The sequence below is a fragment of the Lissotriton vulgaris genome, unplaced genomic scaffold (assembly GCF_964263255.1).
Source record: "Lissotriton vulgaris unplaced genomic scaffold, aLisVul1.2 SCAFFOLD_275, whole genome shotgun sequence".
Taxonomy (NCBI): Eukaryota; Metazoa; Chordata; class Amphibia; order Caudata; family Salamandridae; genus Lissotriton; species Lissotriton vulgaris.
Genome location: NW_028252092.1, coordinates 120,404 through 139,132, shown reverse-complemented (window position 1 = coordinate 139,132; position 18,729 = coordinate 120,404). Strand labels below are relative to the sequence as shown.

The following is an 18,729-nucleotide window of genomic DNA, read 5'->3' as shown; positions in this document are numbered from 1 at the left end:
TCCCTGACTCACTCCGCAATGGATGCAGCTGGTATGTGTGGACACATGTTTTATGAGGTGTTGGTTAACATGTGTGGAGGCCATGTGGTTTCTTTGAAAACATGGATTATGAGCGTGAATATCAGACATGTGGAAACAAAGGTTTAATGCTGGTAAAGTAGACATGCTTTATAAAGTCTGTGTGATCACAAAGTCTGTGTGAACACATAAGGTATGCGTTAACACTTGTCCATGTTCATGTAGACATAGAGATTTGGGAGAGAACATGGGGAATTTGGAGATACAGGTTTTTGAAGGAATGTGTAGACCCATGATTTAGGAGTATTGGTGAAAATGTATAGAATGTGTGGATGTATTTTCTATGAGATATGTGTGCACATATGAGGTATGCGGGGACATTTTTAATGAGGTATATGGATAAATGATCCTGTGCTTCACTGTGGGACCAGGAGTGAGGATTAAGTGGAATATATGCCCTATGCTTGCATAGGTGTGTCTGTGAATCATGAGACCTCCATTACTGCAACTGGTATGTGTGGATGCCTGTTTTATTCTTGTATTGCAATTTATGTGCAGAAGACATATTTTGGGAAAATTCTGAGGACACGTGATATAAGAGCTATGTGTGGGCACGTTTTGTGATTGGATTTTTTTAGTATTGTGTTGAGAATGCACAGTATTTCATGTATGTATGTGGATCATAGCACATCAATATTTTCCAGATACCTATTGGCACTGCCATGTTTAGGTCTCAGCTCTAGGCGGCAAGCATGCGCTGTCTCAAAGAGAGACATGTTGCATATATTCTGTGTGCTTCAGCCCGCCCATATGCTTCTTATTTACAGCCTCCATTGTTGCTTTCCTAATCTTTCTCCTCATTTGTAATGTCATGCATGCGTCATACCACTTCCTGTCTTTACCCTCCCCTGAGAGCATTTACTACTATTCATCCACTCCTCCCATTTTTCGTAGTATTTAGGGAATTAATGATTTGTTTGTTTTCAGCATTTAACACGAGCGCTTGTTTATGAAGGATCCAGATGGCTGACATATGACTGGTACACCAAGCTGTATGTTTTCATAGAACAAAGGGTGGTCCGTGTACCCCGGTCACTCTTGCTTCCTCTTCTACATCCATCAGTCAGAGTGCAGTGATAGTGGGACACAAGGCATTCTATGGTGACCCTGACAGATGCGCATTTAAACATTGCTATGTTGTGGTGGAATGAGCAGGTCATACATAGTTGTGTTCTAACTGTGGTCCCTGTGAAATATGAAGCCATGAGCCCAAATGTCAGAATCTGCTCTTAACTATTCTGGGCATTCCTCCTTGTGTGGTAAAGTGCACAGTATTACAAGTCTCTCATGGGGGGGGGTAAGAAAATGTCACTTCAGGGGCATCCGCTGTCATCTGGGCAACAGTACACAGCGCCACGAAAGAAGGTGGTGCGACCTGAGCGTGGTTCATCTGGTCCAGAAATTAAAAGTAGCATGTTGTGCATGGCACAATCAATGCCCCCTGGTGCATGGACGAGGCATGGTTGGGGTCAGTGCCCTAGATGTGAGTACATTAAAATCACTGACTTCTAATTCACCCACTTGCAGGGGCACAGGATCGCTTCTCAGCCCAGGATTCCTGGCCCCACAGGGTACACTGTGCCACTTCTCATCCTATGCACATTGTGCAATGCTTTCTGGTTTCCTTTTTCTCAAATACTTTGTAAATGAATATACGTTCCAGAATCTCCTGATAGATTAATGCAGTGAGAATTGTACATTTTCTAAATGAAACCCTGTGCGAAAGGAATACATTTCAATCTTTTTAAAGAATTATGACTCCAAAATGAGTCAGCAATCACTGACATTTTAATTCTTGTAATAAATCTGGTATCATGCATATTTATTTGCATTATTAATGCTTTACTTTTCTGTAAATATGATACTTTGAAAACAATATGTTCAGTAATTAACAATAACACATCCAGCACCCAGGTCAGATGCTAGCAAAAGACCCTGATGAACGATTCTTTCTCTCCTAGCAGGAGCATTAGAACCCTAACAACTGATGTCATAATCAAAGTCTCATGTTGGCTATGTTAAAGAAAAGTCTCCCATTGAGTTAGGTAGTAACAAACATTATTTTAGCAGCCACAGATATTTGAGTTTGTTGTGTAAGCAGTCTGTGACCACGCATGCTGCGAATCCCTTTACATGTTGGCCTGCCTATCACCGGGCCACCAGGTCAAAGAGGCGGTAGCCTCATTCTCTTTAGGGAAGGGTGACCATGCTTTTTCCTTGCCTGGACTACAGGGCAAGGCATGGTAAACCAAGGATGTTAAATCTTGAAATGTCCCTGATGTGCAGGGAGAAAACTCTGTGTGTGCCACAGTCTTTAATTTTCTACTTTTCAGCAACACATTCGCCCACCGGAATGCCATGTGGGCAGCCTCAGCATGGCAGTCAACATTCAAAGTGGTTAAAGTGCATCCGCTGCACTGGCAGAAGCACTTTCACCCCAGAGGTCCCCATCAGGCAGATGGGATCCCTGAAAATAGATTCTGGTCCTTCACAAGGGGAGAGGAGGTGGTCTCCAACCACATGGCCGCCCACTTGTGTCAATGAACAACCTCCCTTGTTTCTAGGGGTCATTATCACAAACCCCCCTTGGCAGCAAGAAGCTGACAGAGTCATCCCCAAGAATCAGCAGGGATTGGGCAGTGTCCCAATAGCACCTCCTAGTAAATCAAAGGATGGCTCGTAGTGTTACCAAAGGGGAACAGTTGCCCATGACCAGCTTAATAGACATTTATCCTTTCTTTTGTGTAGTAATGGTGGAATAATAGGACTTTGTCAGCCATTTTGTACAGATGGCAGATATATGCCTGGTGGTAGGTTGGGGGCCACAGTGTGACATCATTCAGTGGCAGAATAGTCATGTGAAGAAACCTGCAAGTCATCAGGAAGAATGAATGCTTTAACCCCTTGCGTGCAGGGCGTTTTCCCCGCCTGTGCTGACTCCGCTCAGCGCGGGCGGAGTCATGACGGAACGGTGCCGTCATCACACAGGTCACCCGACGCTGATGACGGAACCGTTCTGTCATCAGCACGCATGGGGTTAAAGCGCCTAGGGAGGCACTTTGGAAGAAGCTTCTGGCTTAGAAAGGGCAGGTCAAACTGAAGCTTGTGATTGTGTGAAGTCTAAGATGAGCCAGCAGTGGCTGAGCAGAGGTCCTACTGACTATGGTATCACTTGGAAGATATTCTTTCCGCTTACTCTACTCCTCAGCAATGTCTGAATGAAGCCGAATGACACTGCTCTGTATTGTTGGCAAAACTTTGCTTGCATCTGTGATGAAAGCAGGTGACAATGGATATTTGTTGCCCAATCAGTTTCCAACTGAAATCTACTGGCTAATACACTACCATGCCACTCCTTGTAGATATTATGTTTAAAAAAATTTTAGGGAAAAGAGAAGGCAACCTCAATGCTTCTGGGGCCCGATTCACAGAATGAATTTAAGACTCAATCCTAAACTTACTACTATTTTGGTATTCACAGAATGCACTTACTACTTCTGGTATTCACAGAATGAACTTACTACTTTTGGTATTCACAGAAGTTAGGATTTTGTCTTAATTTTGTCTGAAGACAAACTTAAGACAGACTTAAGACAGACTTAAGTTAGGATTTTGTCTTAAGTCTGTCTTAAGTCTGTTTTAAGTTTGTCTTAAGACAAAATTAAGACAAAATCCTGACTTCTGTGAATACCAAAAGTAGTAAGTGCATTCTGAGAATGCCAAAAGTAGTAAGTGCATTCTGTGAATGCCAAAATAGTAGTAAGTTTAGGATTGAGTCTTAAGTTCATTCTGTGAATCGGGCCCCTGGAGTATAATGAAGAGCCTAGCTAGAGGTGTAGAGTTACAGAAGCTCTCTGCTGCTGCGCATACTCAAGTAAATGACATCACGAAGTTGTGGACATGCCAATATGCAACTACATGGCCGATTTTAAACCCAATTTTTGCAGTGGGTCATGTTGTTGTGCCCTCCTGTAGTAAATCAGCATGTACAATAATTATAAAGCGTAGATCATTGCACCATCCTTCCATACTTACAGCAGGTTGTGCTGTTGCACTCGACGGACGGGACCCACAGGTTGGAAGAGCCGGTGTCGAACAGCACCCTGAACTCCTGTCCAGGGGTTCCAATATTGATCCTTCCAGCATAATAACTCTGCAGAAGGGAACATTAGGAAAGGTGCTTATTTACAGCACACAAAAAGTGTGGCATTAGTTACCTGATAAATGAAATGAAGCAGGTCCATGCGGGTTCTTTGCAGGCACATCATTGCACATTCAAGCTTTGTAACTTCGAAGCACAGTAGCACAGCACAAAACAAGTGGGACAACATTGATGAGCCTTCCTAAAGGGCACCAAACATCTGCTAACCAGCAGGGATGCCATTCAACCCTAACACAGAGTTTTGATTGGCCTAGACGTTGAAGCCCTCTATTCCAACATAGCGCAAGAAGAAAGCCTAAGGGCTATGGAGAATCTGCTACGAGAGACAACATGGACCCAGAATACCCCAGCATGTTGATTATGAAACTTGCAGGACTAGCCCTCGCGAGAAACGTTCTCGAGTTTGAGGGCATCATATAGGAACAAAGACATGACACTTCCATGGGCAGCACATTTGCACCGAGCATAGTCCATTTACATGTTTATGGGCCAATAATCCCTACCTTAGACACATCAGCTTATAGCGATGCTACGCCGATGATGGCAAGGCTCAAAACCTCAGTTCAAGACCTTATAGAATGGCTGAACCCTCAAAATGAATTCCTTGAATGTGCTCTGAATGTAAGTAATCAGGAGCTTTCCTTCCTGGGCCTAGTAATAGGAGCATAAAGAGGCATACTTACAACCAAATTGTATACAAAACTTACTGACAAAAACAGTCCAATATACTTTGATAGTGAACATTCCGTTGCGCTGAAAGAAAATGTGTCAGTAGGTCAATTCTTGAGAATAAGCTGTAATTGCACTAATCTGGGGGAGTGCCACCCTGATCGGAAACTCACAAAAGATTGCTATCCAGAAACTACCTTAAATGCTAGTTGAAAAGGCAAAACAAAGGGGCTAGCTAAAGCCATTGAGAACTTTATTTACTGACAAAGTGAGAATTGATCAACAACAACTAGTTTGTGTAAGCGCATTCAGTAAAAGCTTGAACGAGGTAAAAAGAAAGATTATTATGAAACCCTGGTGCATATTAAACATCAAAAGATTACACCTGGAGAAACCACTGTTCTTCTTTAAGCGAAATACAAGTTTGAGCAACTGGTTAGTCCATTCAAGACCCAAGAAACTTAACACACAGGAGCCTAATACATTTTGGGCCTACCACAGGTTAAATGGCATTTCCCCTGTGGACAATATTCAGTAGGCTCCTATACTACACACACCAATACACTTGATGCAGGCTTGCCGTAGGCCTTTCACAGGTCTGGAACAGAGAAGTCACACTAATTGTAACTCAGTTAATGTGATTTACCTGATTAAATGTCTGTGCGGACAAAAATACAAAGGGATGACTACAAGAAAACTCGAACTTTGGATTATTTAACGTTGGAGAAAAACTGGATGTCAACAAAGCATAACAAAATTGACTCCACACTTTGTAGGTATTGGCCACCATGAAAATAGATAGAAAAGGGAAATACAACAATACACATGAAAAAGATATTTATGAAACAAGAGCAGAGATGGATACACAGGTTGAGGACACATCTGACAAGTCTCAATGGCAACATTCCATGGAATCAGACCAATTCCATCTGTGAACAGAACATCAGGACAAAGCGGACAAAGGCAAGAAGAGCAATGTGGATGTGACTGAACCGGTTGGTCTGTGAGACAGATATAGGCAAAATAGAAACATGGAGCTCCCCCCATGGCTCATGAAACAATAATGGCACAACCAGACATGAGTGAAAAGAACAGAATGTGGAATAGAGTACATATTGCATCACTTATAAACACGTCTTCTGTGATACCATTAAGAATCCTTCAAGTGCACTCACAGTGGTATTTACCTAGAGAATACTCAGGCACTTTATCTGACTATTCCTAAATAACAGCAACCATTACATGTGCCAAGTACAGAGGATGACTACATTACCCAGAAGCACCCGTGAGACTGTGTTTAACGAGGGATGGAATAGTACTAAATAACTAAAGGGAGACTCCACTAAAGCAAGATAGAGATTGTTGGCATAGTGTTGATTTGATTGAAATATGAGGAGGTGAGCACCCACAGGCAACAAATCTCTCCTATTCCAGAGTACAGGTCCCCCCACACCTGAGAGTCATGATCCCACTCCCTTAGATACTTGAGGAGTGGACCGCGCAGAGGAACACCATGCTCAAATATTCTACTTCTGCCTTTCAGACATGAAAGCAATGGCTCAGCGGTGATCGAGTAGGTACTGGCCACTGCACAACACCCTTTGAGCGTTGAGTATTCATTACGCCTCAGCAATTAATGGAGAGCTAGTTAACTACCATTGATACTTCCTAATACATACATGCTAAGTGCTCCTCTCTTCATTGATGTGTAAAAGAGTGTGGCTATGGGGGCTTGCCCTGCCTGGCCTTGTGGGAGTACTAGTAAATACTTATAACGGTAAGACCTTGCATAAATAACCAATGTTTTGGTTTGATCTGCGTTCACTCTAGCCTAAGAGAATGAATAAGCAATATGCAGTGTTACACTATGAATGTTCTCTGCTAGACCTGACATCCTTTGTGCGGTCTTCCCCCAAAGGTTTGCTGTCACCCTCCTGTCCTCTAAAATGTGTTTTTGTGGGCATTAGAACTCCATGCACTTTACCGCTCATAAGCTGTGCTCGAGTGCTTGTGCTTCCTCCCTAAATTGCTGTAAAATTGGCCTACAAAGGAGTGGTACAAGTCCCAAATATATGGTAATGCAGTAACCCACGGCCTATAAATCAATCAATCAATCAGGGGCTAATATAACATTGGGTTACATTATTACATTCAATTAGTGCTAACTTTTGATTGGGACAGGTAAAAAAGTCATGTTCTCACCTCAAATGAATTGTAATTTAAAACCTTTGTTAATGGCAAAGTTTGGATTTCAAGTCGCAATTCTGAAAATGCCGCTTTTCGAACATTGGCATTTTCTACTCCTAGTTATTTGGTGCCTTCTACCAGTGTCTTGAGTCACATGACTGTTAATGGCTTAGCTTTTGGACTTTGGGTATTCCTCTCAGACAGTGAGACAAATTAGATAGTGTCGGGCAGGATGGACTATCCTGGCAAGATGGTTGGGACAAAGCTATTCCCTGCCCCAACCATTTGCAAGGGCTGCCTCCAGCACACAAACAAAGGGACCTGACACAAGTCTTTTGACACTCCATGACGTCTTGGAGGCTGGCAGGAAAAGAGAAGAACTTTCCAGCCTCCGATGTGGGGGTAACCTAGAAAATGCCCCCACCCCAAATGATGGTGTCAAATATAAATATTGGACCCTCAGAACAATCCTTCAGTACACTCTTGGATATTATAGAAATATAGGACTGCCTTGTTACCCAGAGGACTGCCCTGCTGCTTGAGGTCTCCCTTGTTTCCAAGTGGACTGCCCAGCAGCATGAGGTCTCCCTGGTTTCCAAGCGGACTTCCCAGCAGCATGAGGTCTCCCTGGTTTCCAAGCGGACTGCCCAGCAGCATGAGGTCTCCCATGGTTTCCGAACGGACTGCCCAGCAGCATGAGGTCTCCCTGGTTTCCAAGCGGACTGCCCAGCAGCATGAGGTCTCCCTGGTTTCCAAGCGGACTGCCCAGCAGCATGAGGTCTCCCTGGTTCCCAAGCGGACTGCCCAGCAGCATGAGGTCTCCCTGGTTCCCAAGCGGACTGCCCAGCTGCATGAGGTCTCCCTGGTTTCCAAGCGGACTGCCCAGCAGCATGAGGTCTCCCTGGTTTCCAAGCGGACTGCCCAGCAGCATGAGGTCTCCCTGGTTTCCAAGCGGACTGCCCAGCAGCATGAGGTCTCCCTGGTTTCCAAGCGGACTGCCCAGCAGCATGAGGTCTCCCTGGTTTCCAAGCGGACTGCCCAGCAGCATGAGGTCTCCCATGGTTTCCAAGCGGACTGCCCAGCAGCATGAGGTCTCCCTGGTTTCCAAGCGGACTGCCCAGCAGCATGAGGTCTCCCTGGTTTCCAAGCGGACTGCCCAGCAGCATGAGGTCTCCCTGGTTTCCAAGCGGACTGCCCAGCAGCATGAGGTCTCCCTGGTTTCCAAGCGGACTGCCCAGCTGCATGAGGTCTCCCTGGTTTCCAAGCGGACTGCCCAGCAGCATGAGGTCTCCCTGGTTTCCAAGCGGACTGCCCAGCAGCATGAGGTCTCCCTGGTTTCCAAGCGGACTGCCCAGCTGCATGAGGTCTCCCTGGTTTCCAAGCGGACTGCCCAGCAGCATGAGGTCTCCCTGGTTTCCAAGCGGACTGCCCAGCAGCATGAGGTCTCCCTGGTTTCCAAGTGGACTGCCCAGCAGCATGAGGTCTCCCTGGTTTCCAAGTGGACTGCCCAGCAGCATGAGGTCTCCCTTGTTTCCAAGCGGACTGCCCAGCAGCATGAGGTCTTCCTTGTTCCCCAGAGGATTGTCCTGCTGCTACTAGAGATATGCTCTGCTGCTCGAGGCCTGCCTTGGTCCCAAGTGGGCTGCCCTGCTGCTCACACTACAGCAATGACAGCAACGCTCTCCCTGCTTCTTGTGGCCTACTTCACCACTACCTGGAATTTTCATGAGGGACTTGAGAAATACACTTTTCAGCAGGAATAACCTAGTCCCTGTATCTGGCCTGTGTGTTTTAATGATAAGACTGAATTTGTGACTTTTCTCTGTCTAGAGTGACCAGATGAACATGAGTGGTGCTTTTAGTCGTTATATTTCCTAAAACTTTCTGTGGTTCTACTGATTGTATTTTTGTTCTGTTAGACTCATTTTATTTATTACATTTTCCTCTATTGTCCTAAATTGGGCTGTGCATTTTCTTGTGTTGTTTGTTCACATTATTACTGATTGCATGCTGCTTTAGTGCCAAGATACTAGAGGGTTAAGCACTGATTAATTTAGAGACTTTTCTGGTTCACCCTGAAAAAGATTGTGGTTGTTATTTGAGTAGGGTTCTCATCCCTCTCAATCAATAACCCAATTTCTTGCAATCACTGTTTTTCATGTATGTAGCTGTCACTAAAGCTGCAGCATGCACCCACATAAGGGCTTTAACACTGCATTGATGCATGCAAGTGTGAAGTGCTTTTCTTTGGTCCCTTGTAGTCTTTCCCTAACATAGAGAATCACAATGAGGGCTACCATATACTAGTAACTAATTACCGCTCTTGAATTTTGGGCAGCTCGCCTGATTGTATGTTTTATGTAGTGTGTTGTCTTATGAGTTCATTCTTACAAGGTCATGACTATAAGAACAAAAATAGAAGAGAACACAGAATACATTAGAAAAGCCTGTTGAAAGCTGCAGACCCTTAGTGGCCTAACTAATAGGGCTAAAACATGTTGATGATAACCAGGGTTACGTACACTTTATCCAATTATTCAACCACCTCAATTATTTTAAACATAGAGAAGGCACTCAATAATAAAGGAAACCTTAGGGGCATATTTACAAGGGAATGACAGAGTGTGGTGTTAAGTACAAAACGCTAATGCCATGCTCTGCCAGTCCGAAATCACTGTCACTGTAATACAAAGACACGGCACACCCCTGTAATCTCCCTAGTGCTGCCGCTAAAGTAAGCTTTCTAGTGCCAACACAAGTACCATTGCACCATAGTGTTTATGCAGTGAAACAGACAATGCGTTGATTTTCCAGCTGCGTGGCAGGTAATGTGCAGATTCCTTCAGCCACACAGCAGGGCCTGCGTTGGAGTCGGAGCGGGTGTGCTCAGACGTTAGAGACATGGTGCTCATGGCAGGCTCTGCGTCGATTTTTTGGCCGCACTGTGGCAATGCAGTGGTTTTTCTACCGCACGGCATTGCTGGGGCAGGAAAAACAGGCACTGAAGGGTGTTGCTTGTATTTTCTTCTGTTCTTTGTAACAGCTCTGAGGGCCCAGAACTGGGATTGGCACCACTTGACATGTCCGAACTCCCAGCAGAGGAGTTCAAGGGCTGCAGGTGAAGTCTTTAAAGGCCCTGAGACTTCTTGAGGTACATGAGGCAAGCACGCACAAGCCCTTGAAGAAGCTTGGTAACAGGATATAGAAAGCAAAGTCCAGTTGTTTCACTGTACAAGTCAGAAGCAATTAGCAGGAGGGCAGCAAAACACAGCAACAAGCAGCTTCTCCAGCTCTTCTTGGCAGACTCTCCTCCTAGAGCAGAAGTGTTCCAAAAATGTGGGGTCACTGCTCCAGTACTTATACCAGATTCTGCCTGCGAAGTAGACAAACTTCAAAGGATAGACTTTGTAGTGCACACAGCCCTGCCCTTCCCTGACGTGGCTCTAGATACACTACAGGAGATGGAGACAGCTTTGTGTGAGGACAGACTCAGCCCTATTCAGGTGTTAGTCACAAATCCTCCCACCACTCTAGCTCAGGAAGACCATCAGCCTGGTAATGGGCCATCGGGATATGCAGGGACCACCTGCGCTCCCTGTGTGTGACTCTCTAGAGTGAATGCACAAACATCCCCTGTCAGTCCAAACCAGATGGGGATTCCACAGGCAGGCAGAGACACAGAATGGCAAAGCAAGAAAATGCCCACTTTCTAAAAGAGTCATTTTCAAACATGCAATTTAAAAACCAACTTCACTAAAAGATGTCTTTTTAAATTGTGAGTTCAAGGAACTCCAAATATCTATCTCTTCCCAACTGAAAGTTACACTTGTAAAATGTTACAAAGCAGCTCCAATGATAAGCTATAGAAGAGATAGTCCTTGCAATAGTGAAAAAAGAAATAAGCAGTATTTAGCTATCAAGACATGTAAATCACACCAGTGCGTGTCCTACCTTGCACATAAACTGCACCCTGCCCACAGCGCTACCTGTGGCCTTCCTTAGGTATGGTTTACATGTAATAAAAGGAAAGGTTTGGGCCTTGCAACTGGATGCACTCGCCAGGTTGGCAAGGCAGTCACAGCTGCACGCAGGCACTACAGTGGCAGGTCTAAGATTGCTTTGAAAGGCTGCTTGTGTGGGTGGCTCAATCTGTGCTGCAGGCCCATTAGCAGCATTTGATTTGCAGGCCCTGGGTACACACAGTGCACTTTACTAGGGTCGTACCAGTAAATCAAATATGCCAATCATGAATAGCCATTCATAACCACAATTTACACAGGGAGCACTTGCACTTTAGCACTGAACAACAGTGGTAAGGTTCCCGGAGTTCAAAAACCAGAAAAAAATAAATGCAGCACACGGTAAAAAAAAGTCAGAAGCAGTTCTTGTGGATGATGGTGATTCCTCCTCCGACTCCGTTGGAGCGGTCTCTGCGTGTGATCTTGTAGCCGTCTGAGATAGCAATGGTGATGTTGGGTGCAGAGGAGTTGTTAATCCAGGTCTATGTCAGGAAGGCGACGTCCGGGGATGAAGTGTCGAGCAGGTCCCAGAGCTCGACGGCATGTTTGCCTGGGGAGCTGGAGCAAAGTAGGATGCATCGGATGTGATTGTAGCCTTTCTTGGCGACTGGTTCGGCGGCTCTGATGCTGCTGTAGCTGCAGTTCCGGCAGGTGAAGGGACCCTGTGTGAGTTTGGGGGCGGCTTTGAAGCAGGTGTGGGTCCGTCCGGAGTTGAGAGCCTGGAGTGTGGTGGAGGCATCGTAGCGGCAGCGGTCGTTGTGGCGGGTGCGGGGACCAGGGGTTCTGGCGCTGGGCGCGGTGCAGGTGCGGACGGGTGCAGACAGGCTTGCCTTAGGCGCGCCTTTGGCACGCCATTGGTGCTGCCGCACAGCGGGCGCCAAATATGAGGAGGTGGGAGGGAGGAGCAGCTGGGTGGTGGGAGGCAGGTCAGGGGGCAGCGTATGGTCAGTGAGGGGGCGGGGCCACAGGGGACACAGTGGCTGGAGCTGGAGCAGTGAGGGGCGATGAAGGGAGTAGATGGGCATCGAATTACGGGGGCAACAAAGAAACAGAAGGCAAAAACAGGCAGAGAAACACGGGGGCAACAAAGGGAACAGAAGACAAAAACGGGCAGAGAAACACAGGGGCAATGAAGGGAACAGAAGGCAAACGGGCAGCGAGGGGAACAGAGGGAAGAGAGGGCACAGACCAAATACAGGCGCCAGGGAAACAGAAAACACTTACCTTCACTCTATCCTTTGCACGCTGCTTGATAGTAACCCCCTGTTTCAGATGTATAAATTGTAATTTGAAGAACCACGATGACAATTTTTTAAGTGAATATTAAATAACAGAGTCTCTTTTTTGAGATATACCTAAGGTTCATGTGTGGTCTGTTGGATCAACAAATGTTTTGGGCTGTTGTTTTCTCTGTTTATTTTCAAAATTTTCCATTGCAGGATTCAATCGCATGAGGAATAAAAGTAAAAATAATTTATTTTTCATTGAATATAAACCACCTGTATTTAGAGTCAACGTCTAGGACCATTTTGTCTGTAACACTTGATACCCAGGTCCTTTGACTTCCACTGGGTCACCCCGTCTATAGGAAGGGAAACAGACAACAGCAGTCACAGACACCAAAATAGCAATAAGGCAATACAATAAAGATACAGATGATGATACAAACCTACGGCTTATCTCTGGTCACCAGGGATGAGCCACAGGTGGTAGCCTGCGGGTGGAGGAGGGCCTCGAACTTCCTCAGCCGCGGCAGCTGGGACAAGGACACAGGCGGTGGTGTGCAGAGGGGGAGTGACCTACCTAGCAGGGTCAAGGGTCAAGGGCATGGTGGTCTGCTGACCCTGCAGCCACTACCCAGGTGATATTCGCCAATATCAGGGGGTCACAAATTGTCACCTACCTTATGAATATTAATTAGGCAGTTAGTTGTGCACCCCCCTGACATTTGGTATTTTGTGGACCAACCGGTTGTACATAACATAGGTCAGTTCATAAGACCGCATTTAAAAAATGTCAGTGTGCTTTTGTGGAACCACTTTTTGTGAATGTCATCTTTAGACATTAATCCCATATTTTGAACACATTAGCTACTCTCAGAAGTCAAAACACACTCTCCTAACATCATGAAAAATGCTTAAGTCCACATACGAGTGTCTGATTGGTTAATATTTACAGCTGCCATCAACAAGCCCCAGCTTTACTGCAGCAGCCCCTGGTACCACACACAACGGAGAGGCGCTTACGTCGAAGTAGTTGGCCATTGGCTCCAGGGCCACTTTGGTGCCGTTGTGCCGCTTGTATTTGTTGGCGAGGTTGATGTTGTGGTTCATCAGGAAGTCCTTCAGCTTCCCTTCTTCTCTGAGCTTCTCTCTTACAGACTTTACTCTTCTAAGAGGGACCCTAGAGACAGAGCCATGAGACAGAGGTAAGTTTACAGAAAGGGGTACACTGCAAAAATGTAGAGACAAACAGACAACGCACAATGCAAAACGAGTATTTCATTAGAAGATTTGACTGGAAAATCCAGAATTTATCAGTCACCGAAGAGGGGATGTTAGTCCCACCCATCGCACATGGAACACAGGGCCAGCGTCACACTGACACAATTTTTTTCAATTGGAGTATTAATCTCACCTTGTTTAAGTCTGCTGCCTTTTCCTTCTCTTGTTTGTACTTGAGCTCCCTGTTTTCTTTCAGCTCACCCCAGTGTTTCTTCAGCATACTATCACTGCATGCCTCCTTCTCACCAGCCTTGTTACACTTCACTATGTGTGCATCTGTAAAGTGCACTGACACCCAGCCACAGTATATATCATGCCACATAAAGTAAAGAAATAAAAATAAACCCTAACCATCTATGCGTCCACATTGGAATGCAAGCGATGCCTACATAGTGCGCAGAGATCACTGCACGAGGCACCACACCCCCTGAACTACCTTGCTGTGTCTGGAACCTCTTACACTTGATGCTAGGGTACAACTGAATCAACACTGAAACTTCTAACTGGGATTGTAAAGCGCAAAGTGCAGGTTACACACATCTGCATTTAGGGCCTAATTTATGAGGACCTGGCGTAGGGCACCACCGTGAGTCACCTTGTTGCAATACCCAGTGTCAATGTGAAAGGGCAGGAATACACCTTATTTGCAAAATATGGTGAATTCCTGTCCATGCCCCACATGCTGGTGCACAATTTGCTGCCTAGCACCTACGTAAGCACCCCTGCACCGCGGTGCAAGTGTGCCTCCATAGCAGGCAGGATTATTTTTGTGCAGGAAGGGACTCCTGCACAAGTAGGGATTAAGTAAATCGGGGTAGCGTCAAAATCCATTGGTGTTGCTTGGGAAAACCCACCTTAACGCCTTTTGAACGCCTCCTTGCTGCAGAGTAAGTAAGCGCAGTGCTTTGTACTGCCTTCCCTTACTCCATATCTATGAGACTTGCCCCTCCAGTTTGTAAAAAAAAAGTGCAGCCTCGACAGCGCAGGCCTCTCATAAATAAGTCACTTAGGGCCAGATGTAGGTAGGCTTTTACCAGTCGGTAACGGACGAAATCTGCCGTTACCGACCAGTAAAAGCCTTTTCCTATGTAGGAGGCTTTTTTACCAATTCGGTAAATAACGAATCGGTATTTACCGAATCATCATTTACCGAATCGATATTTACCGAATCGGTACATGAGATGTAGGAAGCACTGTAAACAGTGCTTCTGGGCTTTAAGAATTCGTTATTTACCACCAACTATTAGTCGGTGGTAAATAAGGAATTCCTATGTAAATGCATAAATGTGCATTTACACCTGTGCCATGTGACAGACATACATGCCCTTAGGGCATGTATGTATGCCACATGTGCACACCAGCACTAATCAGAGGTGCAACAGGGTGTCAAAGTGACACCCTGCCACCCTTGACTTTTTCCCAATTTTACCGGATTGGTAATTACTGATTCCGCAATTGACATTCATTCCTCTGGACCTCCAGGCCCATAGGAATGAATAGCAAATACCGATTCGATAATTACCGATTCAGTAAATACCGAATCTTAACGATTCTGTATTTTTTACCGATTAACTACCTACATAGGATTTACTGATTCTAAAATACCGAATCGGTAAAATTCGGTATTTTAGAATCGGTAAAACCTATTTACCTACATCTAGCCCTTAGTGCTTAAACCTCCAAGGCTAACTAGCTGGAATTGGAATATGTGACATGTGGCAGACAGCTTTTTTTCAATGATGCATTAACACACAGAGCTATCTTACTGATCTGAAACTTGTGACAGATCTCTGCAGTGAGAGGTCATATGTTTGAAACTGCCTCAGATGGATTCATGGGGCTCTGAACAAGCTACAAACAGATCAGCGAAGAATGTGCTATTTAACCAGCATCAACAGATCTCTGTCGCAAACACATCAATGTACGTTTGTGAGATAAAGGTGTCGACACAGGGAAGTGCAATATGTTAAACTATAAGAGAATGACATGCTTCTAAGATCAGAGCATCAGCATTAATATCCAAGATATGCTTTTGGAGGAAAGTTTGCTCACACAAAATACCTGGTACATAGCCATGTTCATTGATATCGCCATGTTTCGCACATGCCTTTATACCCTAGTTTTAAGCTTTAACACCACTGAGAGACTCAGAGATTGGTTTATTGATAAGATATTTGTTAGCACATGGGCCAGAGCTTGGAACGACCTTACCCTGCACCTCAGGACCGCCTCATCGCTCCAGACGGTCAGGAAAAGACTCAAGACATGGCTGTTTGAACGAATCAGATCACCACAAAATAGATAGCAACTCCAGCACATTGAGACCCTTGCCATGCTTTATAAATCCTTGTTTGATTGACATGTACAACTATGGTCTCTTGGTGCGGGACACCAGAGAAGACTACCCGATGACTTTTCCACAAGAAGGGCAGCTGAGATCAACAGCTTTAAGTGCTTTCCATAACCCAAGGGGATCATAGAGTTGTCCTAAATGAATTCAAGCTTGGCCCTTACAGCTCTGAATACCCAACACCACAACCGGCCATCAGGAAGTGAGGGGCCTAGAAGCAAAGTGTATCAATTGATTTCACGTGTCCGCCAGGGGATGGCATGGCAGGCAGCACTCTACGCGTTGCAGTGAAACAGCAGCCAGTGCAGCAAGTGAAGCACACCTGGAAGATCAGCAAATTTTCCTTCCCTTCCTTTTGTGACACACGTGCTCCTCTCAAGGTAGGCTTTTAAACAAACTTACTTCACCCTTACTTAAGTCATTTACATTCCTAACTATGTATGGTCCCTCCTCTCAACAACCCCTCCAGGTCAATCCATACCTCTTTTCATAACCAACAACATTTTTCGGATTCTTCTTGGTGACTGAAATTTAGATGTAGATAATATCCCCTTAGAACACCGCATTATACTATTTTTTATCGGACATACAACATGTCAAAGAAACTGCTCACCAGGTGGACCATATTTCAGACATCTTTTCAGCCTGACCTGCTCTTCTCAGCCACGGTCAGACCACCATACTACCATTCATGAACTTCAAGGCACATCTTCTGAACCGGACAAGAGGTTTATCAGTGTACACCAATGTCCCTTGAAAAATATTGACACCTCTACGCAAATACCCTTCAGGAGAATCTCAATATGATCCTCTCTCGAGGCACCTAGATTAGATGGTACCTCCTACTTTTTAGACCCTATCCCCCTTTAGTAAATCTGCCCCACGATTCAATGAAGAAGTGATGTTTTGTTTTATTTAAAAAGAAAAAATACAGGATGCCAATGGAAAACTCATTATAATGAACAGGGCAATCAAATTGTTCTAGAACCTTGCCAGCGCCGAGCACCTTCACTTCCAGATCCACACCGACCCCAAAACACACTCAGAGGCACCCTTCTCTACCGGCCCCCGGGACCCCGTGCACAATTCAATGACGACATCGCTGACTTCATCACCCCACACGCCCTCCCCTCCGAGGACTACATCCTATTGGGAGACCTCAATTTTCACCTGGAAAAGAGCAATGACAACAGCGCCACCACCCTTCTGGACAACCTCGCTAACCTCGGACTCAAACAACTTGTCACTTCCCCCACCCACATTGCAGGTCACACACTCGACCCTATCTTCACCTCCAGCAAACACGTCTCATTCAGCCACACCACAGCTCTTCATTGGACGGACCACAGCTGCGTTCACTTTTTCTACAATAAGTCCACAATCCACTACCACCCTCAACCCACCCTGCGTAGAAATTGGAACAAACTCACCATCGACCAGATCTCCTCATCGCTCCTTCAAATCCCTCCTGTCCACTCCTCAAACCCCGACCAAGCAGCCATTAACTTCACCCAATGACTATCCAAAAGCGCCGACATCCTAGCACCGTTGAAAAAACATCAAAACAAACTAGGCAGCAAGAAGGCCTCCTGGTTCAACGATGATCTTAAGAAATCCAAGAAACTCTGTCGCTCCCTCGAGAAAGCATGGAAAAAAGACCCTAACTCCAACACCAGAGACGCCTTCAAAAACGCCACCCACATACACCACCAACTAATCCGATCTGCCAAGAAAGCCGCCTTCAAAGACCGACTAGATAACAACGCCCACAATAGCAAGGAGTTATTCAACATCGTCAAAGAATTTACCAACCCATCAGCCAACTCCAACGACATCACCCCCTCTCAAGCCCTCTGCGACTCCCTAGCTTCCTTCTTTCTTCCACAACAAAATTGCAGACATCCACAACAGCTTCGACAATCGACCCGAAGACCAACCCACCCAACCTTCTGCAGGACCTTCTCCCCCCTTGAACATCCTTAACGACTGGAACCCAATCTCCACTGAGGACACCATCCGCCTGATGAACTCCATCCACTCAGGATCCCCAACTGACCCATGCCCTCACCACACCTTCAACAAAGCAGACTCCACCATAGCACCACACCTCCGAGACGTCATCAACCGCTCCATCAACTCCGCCACCTTCCCTGAAAGCTGGAAACACGCAGAACTCAGTGCCCTTCTGAAAAAACCCACAGCTGACCCCACCGAACTCAAAAACTACCGCCCCATCTCGCTCCTTCCTTTCCCGGCCAAAGTCATCGAGAAAGCTGTCAACAACCAGCTTGCCGCCTTTCTCGAAAGCAACAAATCCCTCGACCCCTCACAGTCCGGATTCCGAGCCAAACACAGTACTGAGACCGCACTCATCGCAGCAACAGATGACATTCGAACCCTACTGGACATTGGAGAAACAGTCGCCCTCATCCTCCTTGACCTCTCCGCAGCCTTCGACACAGTCTGCCATAGCACCCTATTACAGCGCCTCAGTAACATCGGAATCCAAGGAAAAGCACTGGAATGGATCACCTCGTTCCTCCCTGGAAGAACTCAGAGAGTCCGGCTCCCTCCATTCAAATCAGAGGCCTCCGAAGTCATCTGCGGCGTGCCGCAAGGATCGTCACTCAGCCCCACCCTCTTCAACGTGTACATGAGCCCCCTCGCAGCCATCGTTCGCCAACACAACCTCAACATCATCTCCTACGCTGACGACACCCAACTGATCCTCTCACTCACCAAGGACCCCAACACCGCCAA

General features: G+C 46.0%; 1 protein-coding gene across 1 annotated transcript in view; it reads right to left on the bottom strand.

Annotated features, from left to right (window-relative positions):
• The window catches only part of LOC147662666 (pepsin A-like), a 114,879-nt gene that overhangs the window by 82,565 nt on the left and 13,585 nt on the right, over positions 1 to 18,729 (bottom strand). The window contains exons 2-3 of the mRNA XM_086950997.1: positions 13,362 to 13,518; positions 4,114 to 4,231 (exon numbers count right to left, since the gene is read on the bottom strand). Of these exons, the coding sequence (XP_086807123.1) occupies positions 4,114 to 4,231; positions 13,362 to 13,518 (275 nt within the window). The remainder of the gene's footprint in view (positions 1 to 4,113; positions 4,232 to 13,361; positions 13,519 to 18,729) is intronic.